General features: G+C 58.0%; 8 protein-coding genes across 8 annotated transcripts; 2 read left to right on the top strand and 6 right to left on the bottom strand.

The window, feature by feature from the left end:
* Positions 1 to 29: 29 nt before the first annotated feature.
* On the bottom strand, positions 30 to 785 carry DL89DRAFT_258805 (uncharacterized protein; the record flags this gene model as incomplete). The annotated part of the gene is made up of 1 exon (XM_040885633.1): positions 30 to 785. One exon carries the CDS (start codon positions 783 to 785, stop codon positions 30 to 32), a length of 756 nt encoding a protein of 251 aa, XP_040742046.1.
* A 1104-nt stretch (positions 786 to 1889) lies between these two features.
* Positions 1890 to 3860, bottom strand: DL89DRAFT_268742 (Di-copper centre-containing protein; the record flags this gene model as incomplete). Its single annotated transcript, XM_040888032.1, has 4 exons — positions 1890 to 2741; positions 2770 to 2804; positions 2842 to 3602; positions 3800 to 3860. The coding sequence occupies 4 exons, from the start codon at positions 3858 to 3860 to the stop codon at positions 2324 to 2326; spliced, it is 1275 nt and encodes a 424-aa protein (XP_040742045.1). The 3' UTR covers positions 1890 to 2323.
* Positions 3861 to 4635: 775 nt separating this feature from the next.
* On the top strand, positions 4636 to 5034 carry DL89DRAFT_28164 (uncharacterized protein). The gene has a single exon (XM_040889650.1). It carries the CDS (start codon positions 4759 to 4761, stop codon positions 4987 to 4989), a length of 231 nt encoding a protein of 76 aa, XP_040742044.1. The 5' UTR covers positions 4636 to 4758; the 3' UTR covers positions 4990 to 5034.
* A 44-nt stretch (positions 5035 to 5078) lies between these two features.
* DL89DRAFT_258803 (carnitine acetyl transferase) lies at positions 5079 to 6845 on the bottom strand (the record flags this gene model as incomplete). Its single annotated transcript, XM_040885632.1, has 1 exon — positions 5079 to 6845. The coding sequence occupies one exon, from the start codon at positions 6843 to 6845 to the stop codon at positions 5079 to 5081; it is 1767 nt and encodes a 588-aa protein (XP_040742043.1).
* Positions 6846 to 8324: 1479 nt separating this feature from the next.
* Positions 8325 to 9996, bottom strand: DL89DRAFT_268739 (choline/Carnitine O-acyltransferase; the record flags this gene model as incomplete). Its single annotated transcript, XM_040888031.1, has 2 exons — positions 9851 to 9996; positions 8325 to 9683 (listed from the first exon to the last, which is right to left on the bottom strand). Coding segments are annotated over exons 1-2 (1416 nt in total), but the record flags the coding sequence as incomplete, so codon positions are not given.
* Positions 9905 to 10454, bottom strand: DL89DRAFT_268738 (uncharacterized protein). Its single transcript, XM_040888030.1, has one exon. The coding sequence runs from the start codon at positions 10390 to 10392 to the stop codon at positions 10156 to 10158; it is 237 nt and encodes a 78-aa protein (XP_040742041.1). The 5' UTR covers positions 10393 to 10454; the 3' UTR covers positions 9905 to 10155.
* Positions 10455 to 10618: 164 nt separating this feature from the next.
* DL89DRAFT_268737 (ribosomal protein L5) lies at positions 10619 to 11508 on the bottom strand. The gene has a single exon (XM_040888029.1). The coding sequence runs from the start codon at positions 11435 to 11437 to the stop codon at positions 10637 to 10639; it is 801 nt and encodes a 266-aa protein (XP_040742040.1). The 5' UTR covers positions 11438 to 11508; the 3' UTR covers positions 10619 to 10636.
* Positions 11509 to 13369: 1861 nt separating this feature from the next.
* Positions 13370 to 13579, top strand: DL89DRAFT_225191 (Bromodomain-containing protein; the record flags this gene model as incomplete). Its single annotated transcript, XM_040884736.1, has 1 exon — positions 13370 to 13579. A coding segment is annotated over one exon (210 nt), but the record flags the coding sequence as incomplete, so codon positions are not given.
* Between the last annotated feature and the right edge of the window lie 647 nt (positions 13580 to 14226).

Below are 14226 nucleotides of genomic sequence, written 5' to 3'. Positions count from 1 at the left end.
AGAAAAAAAGAAGGCTGATTTAATCACAATCACAGTGGTTGGTTCTGATCGGTGGTGGCTGCCTTGGTGCTGTTCAGGGCCCTAATGAAGGCCCTGCGCTCCTCGTTCATCTGCCGCACAACGCGGGAGACCAGGACGTGCATCCGGGCAGCCTCCTGGACGTCGAGCCCGCGCTTGCTGAGCCAGTTCTCAGGCGCCGGCTCTGGGGCCTCGAGGTCCTCAGCATCCTCGTGTGCGGCGAACAGCTCATTGTCGGGGTCGGTGTCATTGGAGAACTCGAAGCTGTTGCGTACAGATGCACGGAACTCCACTGCCCTGCTGCGGGCGTTATCTGGCGGCGGCGCGACATCGTCATACATATAGCAGTATCCGGGCGCCGTGGTAACCAGTGTGGTTCCAATGGTGTCTCCGTAGAAGGGCAGCGGGGAGTTGACGGTGAGCGGCTGATGCGAGCTGTCGAATCCATCGACGCGGCGCAGGCGGCTGGGATTCTTGGACTGCCACTCAGCCCAGATCTTGTCCACCATGGCATGGTGCAAAAAGAACAGCACGTCGACAGGTGCCCACATGGTCTCAAAGTCGCCGCCGAGGCCCAGGTGGATAATACCGTGGGCGCCGTTCTCAATGCGAGAGCGGAACTCGGCGTGCGACTGCGACGATGCCATGACATCGCGGACAGCACGCATCGGCCAGAATGAACCCGGGGTGGTGCCGTAGCGGAACTTGCGCACCAGACAGCCGCGCGACGGATAGTTGCGGCCCCAGCGGCCCTCAACGCCCTCCATCACGCAGTTGTCACCAGGACGGCCGGTGCCGCCAAAAAATTCCTTGGCTCAGCACCGGATCGGCCAGCGGGTTCTGCCAGTGCGTACCCCAGTTCCAGTACGGCAGCACGATGCCTGGGTCGATCTGCTGCATCAGCATCTCGAAATGCCTGATGAACCGCCGGTGCCAGCCGAAGAAGTTTTCGTTGCCGTGGATCTGCCGTGAGATGTGATCGTGCATGCTGCCAAATCCGTCCAGCCATCCACGTCGGTGCATCTCACGGGCCGGCTTCAAAGAATCGTTCGAGACTCGCCGGGGCTCATCTTTGTGATGTCCCGCCGCACTGCAACCTGCGTACACGTTGTCAAGAGTCGCGGGACAGGGAACACTGATCGCGCTACAGCATTAGTCACAAGAATAACAACAATAATATAAAGACACTTTAGCATATTGACAGTATCATCTAATGTCGTGCAATGAGCTACGCGTTAAACAAGATAAATGGATAATCGAGGGCAAACAGCAAAGGGGATTTTTCTAATGGGAACCAGAAGGTGGACGTTTAAAGGATAGGAGAACGATCGAGGGACAATGGTAGGAAACAGGTATGCGTAACGGGGGAGAGAAGTGTGCTAGGTGTGTGTGAAACACGGATGGGGTTGTGAGGGAAGCATGCACATGTAGTCGTTTTTGCGAGGAAAAACGCCCAGCAAGCACTGGCTGACTAGCTATGAGTAGGAAATTGTCTTACACATGGCCCTCAGTCCATGGGCATCGGGAAGGGCAAAGCAGCGGGCGTCTGTTTTGGGCAAGCTGCACCTGTCCTGAAATCAACATGAAATTGTTCTTTGGAGATAGACCTTTGTGCCATATGGCCAATATGTGTGCTCCCCCGCATGTTTCTAGACAGGGGGCTGGGTACACAGAGCGCTCGTATGTCTCTTATCCCGCCCCACAGAGCTGTTATCGCGGTACCCCTCAATTCTATCTGCAGAAGCGTCGAAATGTTCTATCCCGTATAGTCGAGTCGGGAGAATAAGTGTCTACGTCAGTCGTGAGTGTGGGGTAAGCGACTGAGCAACAAAGGCGATACTCAATGTGGGCCAGATGCCAGCCAAATGCGGGGCAGAGGGGGTGGCGATATAGGCCAAAGGTCGACTGCAGAACCAGGGCCATATGGCAGCAATTTCAGATGTGGCCAGGTGTGGATTTCAGGCAGCAGGCTAGTTTCACTTGTGTAAAACACGACACCTGGACTGTGCACGTCCATATTCTCAGCTTTGTTTATCTTTCCAAGCCCTATTTGGAGAAATGTCCCGTTGCAAAGAGAGCGAAGATACAGCGTATATTCAGGAAAAAGAGAGTACAAATTGCAGACACTACGGGAAGGACGGAAGGGGACAGATTTAGAAATATTCGTAGAAGGCAAACGACATGCGAGATGCTTACCGATCCTGTAAAGACTAACACTAAAAATAAACACACGAGGGGCGGAAAAAGAAGAGGGACGTGTAAAGGGGGCATTCTGGAGGTAGAAAGGGGAAGAGGAGTGTGTTCATTAATCATGGACAAGGTACGGAGACAGATAGCTGGCCTTGTTGAGCGAGTCAACAAAGCTCTTCGCATCAGCCTCGAGCTTGGCGACTTCCTCAGTGCACGCACCCTGCATCTTCAGCCAGTCGGGCGTCAGCTTGGGCGGCGCGGGCATCTTTCCGCGGTGGCTCTCGCACGCCTGCTTGCTATGGAACGGCTTCTCGCCATCGGCAGCCATGGGCTTGAGCGGCGACAAAGTGGTCAGCTCGTTCTCCAGCGGATGCGAGTTGCCAGCTGCGAACTTGGGGAAGAACTTGCCGACGACCTCCTTGGGCAGCTGCTTCACCAGCTGCTGCGCGTAGTCGCGCTGGCCGCACTTTTGCGCCGAGCGCTTGCGCAGATTGCCGTTGGAAGAGAGCTTGTTGGCGTCGCCGCTGGCCTGCCTGGATGGTGTCGTAGGTGTAGCAGGACTTGCCGAAGCCCAGACGCATGACGCTGTAGATGGGCTCGTTGTAGCTTGGGCATCTGGTCGGTCGGGCTGACGGGCTTCTTGTCGCCGTCGACGCCTGTGTACATGAACGTGCGCTCGCCAGGGCTGACTGCCTGCCACTGGGCGTACAGGCGGTCGATGTTGGAGTGGTGGATCCAGAACACGGGGTCAACCGGCGAATACATGGTGCTCATAGCGCCGTTGATGGCCAGATGCACCGCGCCGTGCAGCGAGTTCTCGATCTTATTGCGCAGGTCGGCGTAGTCCGTGGTGGTCTGCAGCAGGCTGGTCATGTACTCGGGCGAGTACCACGAGTTAATTGCGCCATTGCCGCCATTGAACTTGCGCATCAGGCAGGTCGTCGTTGACAGCTTATATGACCACGAGCCAGCAATGCCGCTGGTCACGCACTCGGACCCGGCATCTCCGTCCTTGCCGAAATAGTCGTCGCCCAGCACGCTGCTTGCGGCTGGCTGCTGGTAGTCCACCAGGGCGTTCCAGTAGGGTATGGCGACCGAGGGGTTGTAGCGCTGCAGAATTTGCTCGTAGTCGGCTATGAAGCGGCGGTGGAATACCAGGAACTTCGCGTTGCCGTGGATGGGGCCGGCCACCTGGTCATGCATCCAGCCGAACCAGTCGTTCCAGCCCTGCTCCTGCGCCTGGTTCACCGCCGTCCGGTACGCCTGCCACTCGCTGGTCGACAGCGAGCGGATCTCCTTGCGCACAGGCGTCGATGCACATTTCTCCAGCGACTCGGCGCCAGCGGGAGTCGATGTCTGGCCGTTTACAGCGGCAATTGCCAGAGTGAAGGCAGCTAATAAGGCCAGTAAACTTCATAATTCAGTGGTCGGTTAGTGTGGGGGAAGTATATATATCGGGAGAGGGTATATCGTAAAGTGATAGCAACGGCTAGCGTGCTATAGAACCAACAAAAGTATATGTGCGTGTTGGATAAAAAATGAAAGCGTAGAGAAAGAGGAGACAAGAGAGATGTGAAACGGATGTAGCTACCGAGGGGCTTCCAGCGCTGGCTCCGACGCCCTTTTTGTTCGCTCGCATCCGACGTGGACATGCAGCTCTATGCTTTGTCTCCCCTATTTAGTTTCGGGATGTGGTCTATTTTTACACAAACGGAATGAAAACCTTTAACCTATTTACAGGCTTTTTTCTCTCACTTGGGAGCGGGCAAGGAGGATTTGGGCAGAAACTATACTTGGCGGAAGCCCGTATAGAAGGGGAGGGCTCAAAGAAGGATTTGCAACTGCTTTTCCTCGATTGAGCCCACCACGCGACGGTCCGGACTTCAGAAAACGGAACTGAGGGTTCTTCTCGCGCTATTTCTGTCACAGCCTTCTTTCGCAAATGAAGAGGCGAGGCCCGCAAATGCCAAGACACAGGGAGGCGACCAGGGGAGGAAGGGAGACAAGCGCCTCACGTATACGTCATTTCCATTCTTTATCGCTGAGGCGGATCCCTTGAGCAGGCCATTGATGCCGATGGCAAAAAGCAACAATGTGCACCAGCCCTTGACACGCCATAGCTCCCCCAAGCCAGTGGGCTCCGTAGAGTGGGCCCACGAAAAAGGGCGCAAAAAGAAAAAAAAACAAGCAGCCTGCAGCCAGCTTCATCCCTCGTTTCCGTGCAGCCTGGAAACTGCTATGAGCAGCCCGAGATGTAGGAGCACAGCAGTTGGCTCGGATTACATCATCGATCGACGCCAGCATGTTTATTTTTTTTCGCACCAATTATAGTCAGTCGGATTGGATTCAGAAGCTGCTTGTGAAAAAACAAAAAATACACTGGCCGTTCATCCAAGACGCAGCTTGCCTGCCAGCTGGACGGGAGACGATTAGCTAGGCCGATCGCTGCCTTTTATTCTTCACAAATGGGCGAACCGAGCGCTCTTTCTTTTTCAGATCATTCGTGGTGTTTGTATTGGCAATGTGCACTGGCTGTGTTCAAGCAACCGCATGGTGGTAAATCCGCATGCGCCAGCATGCGTTCTGTATATATTTGCTGCTCTGTATGTGGTTGTCGGTCTGTATGTGTTTGTGAAAGCGAGAAGTCGGGCGCAGGAATGGGGAAGGAGAGGCGTAGCCGAAATCCGGTTGGAGGCCGCATCCCTATCGCCATGCACATGTAGCGTCCTACAAAGCACAGACAGGAGCCGCACCAGTTCAGCTACCCTTGCGGCACATTGAATGCTCACTAGTGGAGAACAGAGCCATATAGGTGAGTGCAAATCGCGATATGGAGGGGATATTTCATACAAAGATTTAGGTACCAAGTTCTACTGCGCCAATAGCTTGCGCACATCGTTGGCGGCCTGCTCCAGGTAGTAGGCGAGGTGGTCAGAGTTGAGGCCAAACTCGTTGCGCATGCAGGCAATGTGCATCATCAGGCTGTCGCGCTTGATGTTGTACGCAATGCCGTAGCCCTTGGGCGACACCTCGCTCCACCCGTAGCTGGCAAAGCCCTCGCTGGAAATCTGCGACGTCGACAGGTACCAGTGCGACGAGTAGGCGTAGGCGGGGTCCTCGAAGATGTCGGGCTTCTCCTCGCCCGGCTGCACCAGCATGCGCAGGCCCAGCAGATGGCGGTCGACGCCTCTGCCCTCAATGGCCTCGCGCGTCAGCTGCGTGTGCTTGGCAGCGGCCTTGCGGAACAGCTCGACGCACTCGGCGCGCGAGGCATTGGCGGCCATGGCGCGGCACCAGGCAGCGCTCTCATTCGAAACCGACCGGCAGGTCTCGGTGCGGCCATGCAGGAACTTGCGCGTCATGCTGGACTCGTACGTGGGCCGCACACAGCCGTGGAGGCGGCTGTATGCGAGCTGGATCACCATCTGCACGAAGGCGTCCGGCGAGCACTTCAGGGTCTTGATCAGCTCCTTGCCGTACGCATTGTAGTTCAGCACTGAGATGTGCTGCTTGGCAATTCCCGTGTCGAAGAACTCACCCGCACGCTTCACAGCTGCTACGACTTTGGGTGGGGTCTGGAATTCCAGCCGAGAGAAGCCCAGGTCGGTGCGAGCGGGCTGAGGGCACTCGTGCTCATAGCCAATGACAAAGTCAGACAGCCGCAGCGTCGGCGTGCCGTCCATCATCGAGTGCTCACCGCATATGCCCGCGCGCGCATTGTCGGTAACAATAAACTGCACGGGCTTGTCGAACCAGCGGCTGCGTCCGTCGCCGTGCCAGACCGCGTGGCTCAGTTCCTCACGCGTCACCGGCTGCGCCTTATCCAGGGCAATGACGAACGCCGACGACTCGATGGCATCCAGCACCTGGGCGTTCCCAGCCACATTAAGCAAGAGCTGGCGGTTATCTGCCCACGCGTCGCGGTTATCCGCAGTCAGCACGCCCACGGGCACTGCAGTCTGGCTATCGGCAAGCTCGATGATGCGCTCAAAGATCTCGACAAACTCGGCCGTGCTCAGGGGCATGCCCAGCTGCGTAATTGGCACCGAGAAGAACTGGTTGCTGCGGATCACAGTGATGGTTTCGTTGGCTGCATAGTCGACGGTGCGGCAAAAGTCCGAGGGCTTGTGCGGGATCCGGCAGGCATTGAACATGTACTTGTAGCTGTGGCTGCATAGCGGCGAGGTCTTTTGCATTTCAGGCGCCAAGCTGCCGTCGACAAGCTGCGCACGGAACGCCAGCGCCGCAACCGCCACATGCGCTGCCCGCTGGCTCGCTGTCGAGCACTCTGGGTCGTCGTTGTACGAGTAGTGGTAGCTGACGTAGGGAATCACTGGATCGCGGTAGCCCATGTAGCTCAGGTCGTTCCACCACTCCTCGAGCCAGTTTGCACGTCCCGGCTCGGCCGCGCGCTCCACGAGCCGCTGCTGCAATTCCTGGCCCTGGGTCGACTTTGCAAACTCCTCGGCCACCTGCTTGCTCTCCAGGAACTTGTCGCGCGGCAGGACCGCCTCCAGAGACTCGATGTATTTTTGCACGGTGCTGGGGAGGTCTGGCACCGGCAGCTTCGGCAGCGTGGCCTGGAAGTCAAACAGCCGGCCGTGTTCGTGCTCCTGGTTGCGTGTGCTGGTAGGCATGGCGATCGGTGACGTTGCTGTGTTTGCTGTGTATCGCTTTTTCAGGTCGGCAATCCGAAGCTACAGTGTGTGATGCGGGATAAAGATATTGGCTACGTGTATAAGCAAGGGGAGAGCTGGACAAGATGAGGAGGAGAATGAAGACCGAAAACAACTCATGGGCTTCATTTTATGTGCGCTGTTGATAAGAGCGCAGTACAGCTAGCCCGTTGATTTACCGACGTGGGAAATTCACGTGCCTTGCTTATTGGAGTCCGCCGGATCCGGCGTGACGGCAAGATAACCAGCTTGAGCATTTGGCGGAGAAATAAAGTACGGATATACAAAAATGGCCAGATATTGCGGGTGCGGTATGTAGAAAAAGAAACGATATGTGATGAATGGAAAATATGGATGCTGAAGCTGGGAGAGAGAGAAAGAGAAGGAGAGTCACAGCGGCGCACGCCATTCTTATATGTCGCCAAGTGGAGCACAATGGGCATCAAGGTGATGGCGCATTTTGGCATTTCAAATGGCCTGGGGAGGGATAGTGTCGCCACCCATTGCTAGCAGCGTCTCTAGCGCGCTGCAATAAAGAGGCGCATTCACTTTATTCAGCTCGATACGCGGTTAACTGAGCTTCTACAGGATGCACGGCCATTTGACACAGCAGCTTCAGCTCACGTGTGCTGTGCATGTCAGCCACAGACAAGTGCCTCCGGGGGGGGCATTAATGCTCCGGGGAGGCAGCGAGAAAGCCCTTGCCCTCGCACACATAGAGTCACGTTTCTTCGAATGGGGAGACTCTTTCCAATTCGGATATAACCCGAAACGAGGCAAGCAGAAGATGGATTTATGTTTATCCTCTCTGCTCACAAGACACACTTTTTCCCACACACGTCACTGTCAGAGATAGCAAAGGAAAATTGGCTAGGATTGTACACAACGACTGGAGAGATATAGAAAACGGGGGATTTAGAGCTTGGGCTTGGCAGCGGCCTCCTTGAGCTTGTGGGCAAGCACGACATTGCGCATCTCGGCAGCAGCCTCCTTCATGTAGTGGGCCAGGTGGTCCGAGTTGAGCCCGTGCTCGTTCTTCATGGCAGCAATGTGGAAGATGACGCTGTCCTTGCGGATGGTGTAGGCCACGCCGTAGCCGTCAGGCACGACCTCGCTAAAGCCCCAGCCCTCAAAGTGCTCGCTCGACAGCTGCGACGTCGACAGGTGCCAGTGCGACGTCCGCGCATAGGCCGGGTCCTGGAAGATGGCGGGCTTCTCCTCGCCCGGCTTCAGCACAAGCCGCAGGCCCAGCAGGTGGCGGTCAACACCCTTGCCCTCGGAGCAGCCCTTGGCGTAGGCTCCGTGGGCCTTGATGGCAGCCTGCAGGGCCTTGAACTTGTCCCCGACCGACGCGGCCGGGTCCTCGAACAGCTTGCAGAACGCAGCGCTCTCGTTGGACACCGAGCGGCAGGTCTCGGTGCGGCCGTGGGCGAACTTGCGTGTGGCCGCAGCCTCGTAGGTGGCCCGGCAGACGCCGTTCAGCTTGTAGTAGCCGAGCTGGATCATCATCTGCGCAAAGCCGTCGGGCGAGAAGCCCAGCTTCTTGATCTCGTCCTTGCCAAAGCCCTCGTACTGCAGCACCTTCAGCTGGTGGTCGCCCACGGTCTTGTCGAACCGCGCAGCGGCCTCCTCGATGGCACGGACCACATTGGGCGGCGTGACAAAGACCAGCGGCTCGGCTGCTGGCAGATCGGGCCGGACCGCCGAGCTTCCCAGATCCACCTTGTTGTTGAGGGTCTGGTCCAGAATGTAGTCGCTGAGGCGGCACGTCGGAGTGCCGTCCATGCTCGAGTGCTCGGCCAGCGAGCCAGCCTTGCCGTTATCGCACACAATGAACTGCAGCGACTTGTCGAACCAGCGGTTGCGGCCGTTGCCGTGCCAGTACACGCGGTGGTACTCCTCGCGGGTCACAGGACGCGAGTCATCCAGGCACACGGTGAACGCCGAGCTCTGCAGCGTCTCCAGCGTCTGCGCGTTCTTGGGCGACGCAGCCAGCAGCAGCTTGTAGTTGTCGGCCCACAGATCGCGGTTGTCCGCAGTCAGCACACCCACCGGCACCGCAGCCGAGCTGTCGGCCTGCTCGACGATCCTGTCGAGCTGCGACTCGATCTCAGCAGCCGACAGCAGCTGGCCGTCGTGGATGAGCTGCAGCGCAAAGAACTGGTTGTTGCGGACCACAGTGATGTGCGTGTTAGCCGCCAGGTCAAACACAGCCTCGACGTCCGACGGCCGCACCGGCACGCGCGTCGCGTTGAACATGTAGTTGTAGCTGTGGCTGCAGAACGGCGTGTCGCGCGCCATCTCCGGCGCCAGCGTCCGCGACTCCACCTGCGCGCGGAACTGCCACGCCGCACGCACTATCGCTGCCGCGCGCTGCGTCGCCTTGCGCCGGAGCTTGTCGTCCTTGTACGCGTAAAAGTACGACACATACGGTGTCACCGGGTCGCGGTACCCCATGTAGCTCAGGTCGTTCCACCACTCCTCGAGCCAGTTGACGCGTCCCGGCTCGGCCGCGCGCGCCTCGAGCCGCCGCTGCAGCTCCTGGCCCTGCGCCGACTTTGCAAACTCCTCGACTGTCTTGGTCGTGTGCGCCAGCTCCTCCTTGGACAGCAGCGGCTCCACCGTCTTCAGGTACTTTGGCAGGGTCTCCGACAGCTTCGGCACCGGCAGCTTCGGCAGCTGCGACTGGTACTTGAACAGCTCGCCGGGCGTTTGGTCCACGGACTTGATCAGTTCGGCGTTGGAGAGGCGCATGGCAGTCGAGTTGGAGCGGGTAAGCAGACGGGAGGTCGAGGTGATCTAAAGGGATACGGAAAATTGGCATGGCTTTTAGTTGGCGGTGGTGACACAGGCTCGCCTTATAAACGTATCCTCCGCCCGGCCTTTCACATGCGCTGCTTGTGAACATGCCGGCGGCTCCACTGGCAGAACCGAATGCCACGCCCGGCTTCTCGATAGCTGCTTACCTTGTTGAGCGGACGGGATGCAGACGAGGGCTTCAGAAGCGAAACAGCCTTGAGCATTGCTGAATGTGTAGAGCTGAGAAGAAAAGTTGTGTAAGAGTCGGTAGCAACGAAACCGGAGGATGTAGAAGCTCTTATCTAGGATGCTGCTTCACGAGGACACGTCTGTCTATTTAAGCGAGAGTGGGAGACGGAGGTTTAGCAAGGTCCGCGCTCGAGGTTATTATCTGTCAGTGGTGGCGATCCTGGGGACGGAGAGTAACGAAAAAGAAAACCCAGGCGTGTGAAGCGACGAGAGGTTAACGGAATTAAAGAGACGAGGGTGTGCGCGAAAACTTTCCTAGTACGACGATAATTTTCCTTGCCTTCACGCTTCGGCCCGGCGGGCGTTTTAAAAACGCCGCAGGCAGTTTAATACCACCCAGCCATGGATTTTTTTGCGCCGCACATGCTCCCCGCCCCTCCTTAGAGATAAGCGGCTTTCTGCCTACCGACCAGTGCCAGTGCTGCACGACATGTGAGCAGCATGGTTTGCGCTGCGCCATATCAGGCTCCCCAGCCCCGCCGGCGCAAAACAAAAAGCGTCAAGAGATAAGAAAAAAAAAACAGGGACACATGTTGCTGGATAATTAGCCTCGCTTGATGTGCCTGCACATGCAGCCGGGCACAAACATACATGCCCGCATATTTTTCGCAGAGATAACGTATATCTCCGAACACATAGAGATAGCCTGATATAATCCTCGTTCATTTTTTGTTGGAGATTGTAATTTTTTTGGTTTTGCGTTGTCACAGGCGGAATGTGTCCGCCGGCTGCTTGCGCGCATGCAGGAACGGCAGGTTGAATCCGCTCATCAGCAGCCGCCCGCTCGGGTTGCGCACGGCCGAGGTCTTGAAGTTGACCGTGAATCCCGTGACCAGCGGGAACTGGTCATAGACCATCTCCATCTCGGGGAACAGCCCGATCACCGAGCTATCGAATCCGACCGAGAAGTTGCCATGGCCATCGCCCGCGTCCATCTTCAGCCCATTGTACTCCTTCATGCGCGGCAGCACCAGCTCCACCAGCTTGTCGACAAACTCGTACATGCGGTCGCCGGTCAGATCAACCTTGGCCGCAATCGGCATGCCCTTGCGCAGCTTCCAGCTCGCCCCGTCATTCGATGCCTTGATGATCTCCGCGCGCTGCCCCGTGATCGTCTGCAGCGCCATCAGCGCCGACAGCAGGTGGTGCTTGTTCTGCAGCGCCTCGCGGCACCGAATATGCACCGTCACCTTCTCCAGGTGCGGCGCGTTGTGCGCCGTCGGCTCCGGCTCCTTGGCCTTCTTCACCCGCTGCTTGTGCGACCGCACCGGGTTCGGCGGCGTTCCCGACGGGCCGTTTGCCGCCTTCTCCTGCCGCGCTACCTCCGCCACCTGCTGCCGCGCGCGGACTGTCGGCGGGACGTAGCTGAGGATCGTGAGATCGTCGCGCAGCGTGTTGTGGTAGAACTGGCTCAGTCGCGACTGGTACGTGCGCACGTTGCTGGTGCTGAATGCCCGCACGCCTGCCGACGACCGCGCTGTGTGCCGAGTGACCGCTCCAAACATTTTATAAGCTCGATTCGCTGCAATGGGTACAATGTCCAAGGAGTAGAGAGAAATTCAGGGAATTGAGGTACCAACGAGCTTGATCTTTTTGCTTAGCGCAAACGGCTATCTTTTTGCGTCCCAGCCCCCGATTACATCTCATGATCGCGATCACTGCCCTTTACCCAATGGCTGTTCACACGGCGAATTGTTGTGGGCCTAAAGCGCTGCACGCGTTGGCCGCATTTTTACCTTCGTTTTGAACTCGTATTTGGCCTGCCCATTTCTCTCACACCTTGCGTCGCATTCCTTATTTACTTATTCATACTTTTTTTTTACGCGCTGGGTTTAAAAAATAGTCGACAGGTTCTCTTGCCAGCGCAGCTCAGGGCCAAACCAGTTTTTTTTTATTGCGCTCGGCCACCGTGTCTCCAATTCGACTCTCCAATTAATATTTTCCATTTCGCGAGAGTATCCCACCATACCCCTCCTGGCCACGTTTTTGCCAAGGATACCGGCTCAGAAATACATACCATGGCGACACCCGACCATTGCCCGCATACCGCGCGCATAGCATCCGGCACACTAGACCTCAGCATAGACTGGGATAGGCGCAGCTACCAGATCGCACACCGCCTACAAGCCCGCAACGCATGGCCTGCATATCTAACATCAGCCGAGCTTCCATGGCTCACCAAAGCCCTGGAGTCGCCAGAGAACTGGGCAAAGTTCATTTCGCCGCGCGCCGAGCAATGGCAGGCCAGCGCGCCGCCACCGCCAATTTTTGATATTTCTGGGACCAAGACACCGCCAGAAGCCATTAGCGGGTCGCCCATGCCCGCCAGGTCGCGGCGACCAAGCGACATGGCCGGCGGCAAACGGAATGCGCCAACAGACGGTGTTGCACGGGAGTCCGACGATGCCCGGATCGGAAAGCGGCCACGCACCAGCACGCTGAATTCACTGGAGCTCGATGACGAGATGATGTCGGTATTGTCCGAGAGCGATATTGATCTGGTGGTATGGACGAATGACGCTTCGGTGGCATCGAATGGCATGTCGCCGGTGTCCGCAGACGACAGTAATACGCGACGAGCATCGCCGGGTGCTGCTGTGCAGATCAAGGACTGCGCAGCGGCTGAGAGCTCGCTTGTTTGTGCCATGGCAGCGTTCCACACGCGCGCGGCGATCTACGAGCAGTATGTGGCGGCACTGTGCAATGACCAGTGCGGGCTGTGTAAAGATGCGGCTGACATGCGGAGAGAGATCGAAGAAGTCGAGGAAGCGCTTGCGCCGAAGGCTGCACCGGAGGAGACTGTCTCAGAGCCGTCAGCACGGGTGCCGTCGCTTATGGAGATGAAGGCCCCGGTCAAGCTCGTAGCGCGTAGCCTCGATGAAGATGAAGACTATGACGATGAGGAAGACGAGGAAGATGAGGAAGAGGAGAATGTGAAGGTGAAAGAGGAGGCAGCACCACTACTGGTCAAAAAGGAGGAGCCAGAGCAAGCTCCAGCCGATGCACCAGTAGCAGTAGCACCAGCAGCATCACCATCACTGTCATTAGACGAGAAACAAGCGCCTGCAGACACTGGCCCACTGCGTCCAGTCCAGATTTCCACCCGCGCAGTGATCCGCACGCTCGATGAGCAAGACGAGGCAGTGGCCGAGCAGGCACGGCTCGAGAGTAACCGGCGCGCAGTCGCAGAGGTGCAGGAGCAGCGCGCAGCCGAGCCAAAGGACATGCTGGTGAACCAGATCGGATCGCTGTACCACATGAAGAACCTGGCGCAGTTTATCGACAACCACCGCGACAGCGTCAGCATGTCGACACGGGAGCTCACGCATCTGCTGTCGGAAGTGCGGCCCAAGCGGTCCAAATGGGCCAGCGACCGGCGGGTGGGCCAGGAGCAGCTGTACAATGCGCTGGAGCAGGTCCTGCAGGACCTGAAGACCATGGGCGCGGCATCGGCGCCGTTCCTGACGCAGGTCAAGCGACGTGACGCGCCCGACTACTACGAAGTCATCGAGAATCCCATGGATCTGAGCACCATGGCCAAAAAGCTACGCGCGCTGCACTACAACAGCAAGGACGAGTTCTGGACCGACGTGCAGCAGATCCGCGACAACTGCTATACGTACAACACGGAGCCCGGGAACGTCTACCGCCGCAATGCCGACGCAATGCTGAAGAAGGCTAAGAATCTGATGGAGTCGGTGCCCAACATTGTCGTGCGCGAGCGCGACGGGTCGGCGGCAGTGGCGGAAGATTTTGCCACAGAGTTCGGCGACGAGAGCGGCGACGAGTCGCAGGGCGCACGCACTGTCTACGGGCAGCGCGAGGGATCGATCCTTGCCGACGAAGGCACGCCGGCGCCCGGCAACTCTGGTGACCCGCACAACACTAGCATGGCCTCGGTTGGCGACGATTCCGCGTCTGCATCGGTGCCGCCCACTGTCCCCCAGCCGGTCCAGCCGGCTCAACCGGTCCAGTCGGCCCTGGTGCAGAGTCTGCTGCGTGCTACCGCCAACGGCACTTTGGCGCGCGACGCTGTCGCCTGCCTCACCGAAGGCATTGACGTGCCGCTGGGCGAGAAGGTCTGGCGCGCCCGCGCCCGCAAGCGCCTGCTCGAGCACGCGCGGCAGACCGACGACGACCGGCAGCGGGCGCTCAGCGACCGACGCGCGCCAATCCGCTCGGCCCAGAAAATGTCCGCGTTCGATCTGGGCGCACATGAGACCCACGAGGTGCTGTCGGAGCAGGACCTGGAGCTGATCGAGCAGCCTGGTGACATCTCCGAGCTCTTGACCGT

Source organism: Linderina pennispora, assembly GCF_002104995.1.
Source record: "Linderina pennispora strain ATCC 12442 chromosome Unknown DL89scaffold_10, whole genome shotgun sequence".
NCBI classification, from domain to species: domain Eukaryota; kingdom Fungi; phylum Kickxellomycota; class Kickxellomycetes; order Kickxellales; family Kickxellaceae; genus Linderina; species Linderina pennispora.
The sequence above is the reverse complement of the archived record's forward strand: the minus strand, read 5'-3'. Positions and strand labels throughout refer to the sequence as shown.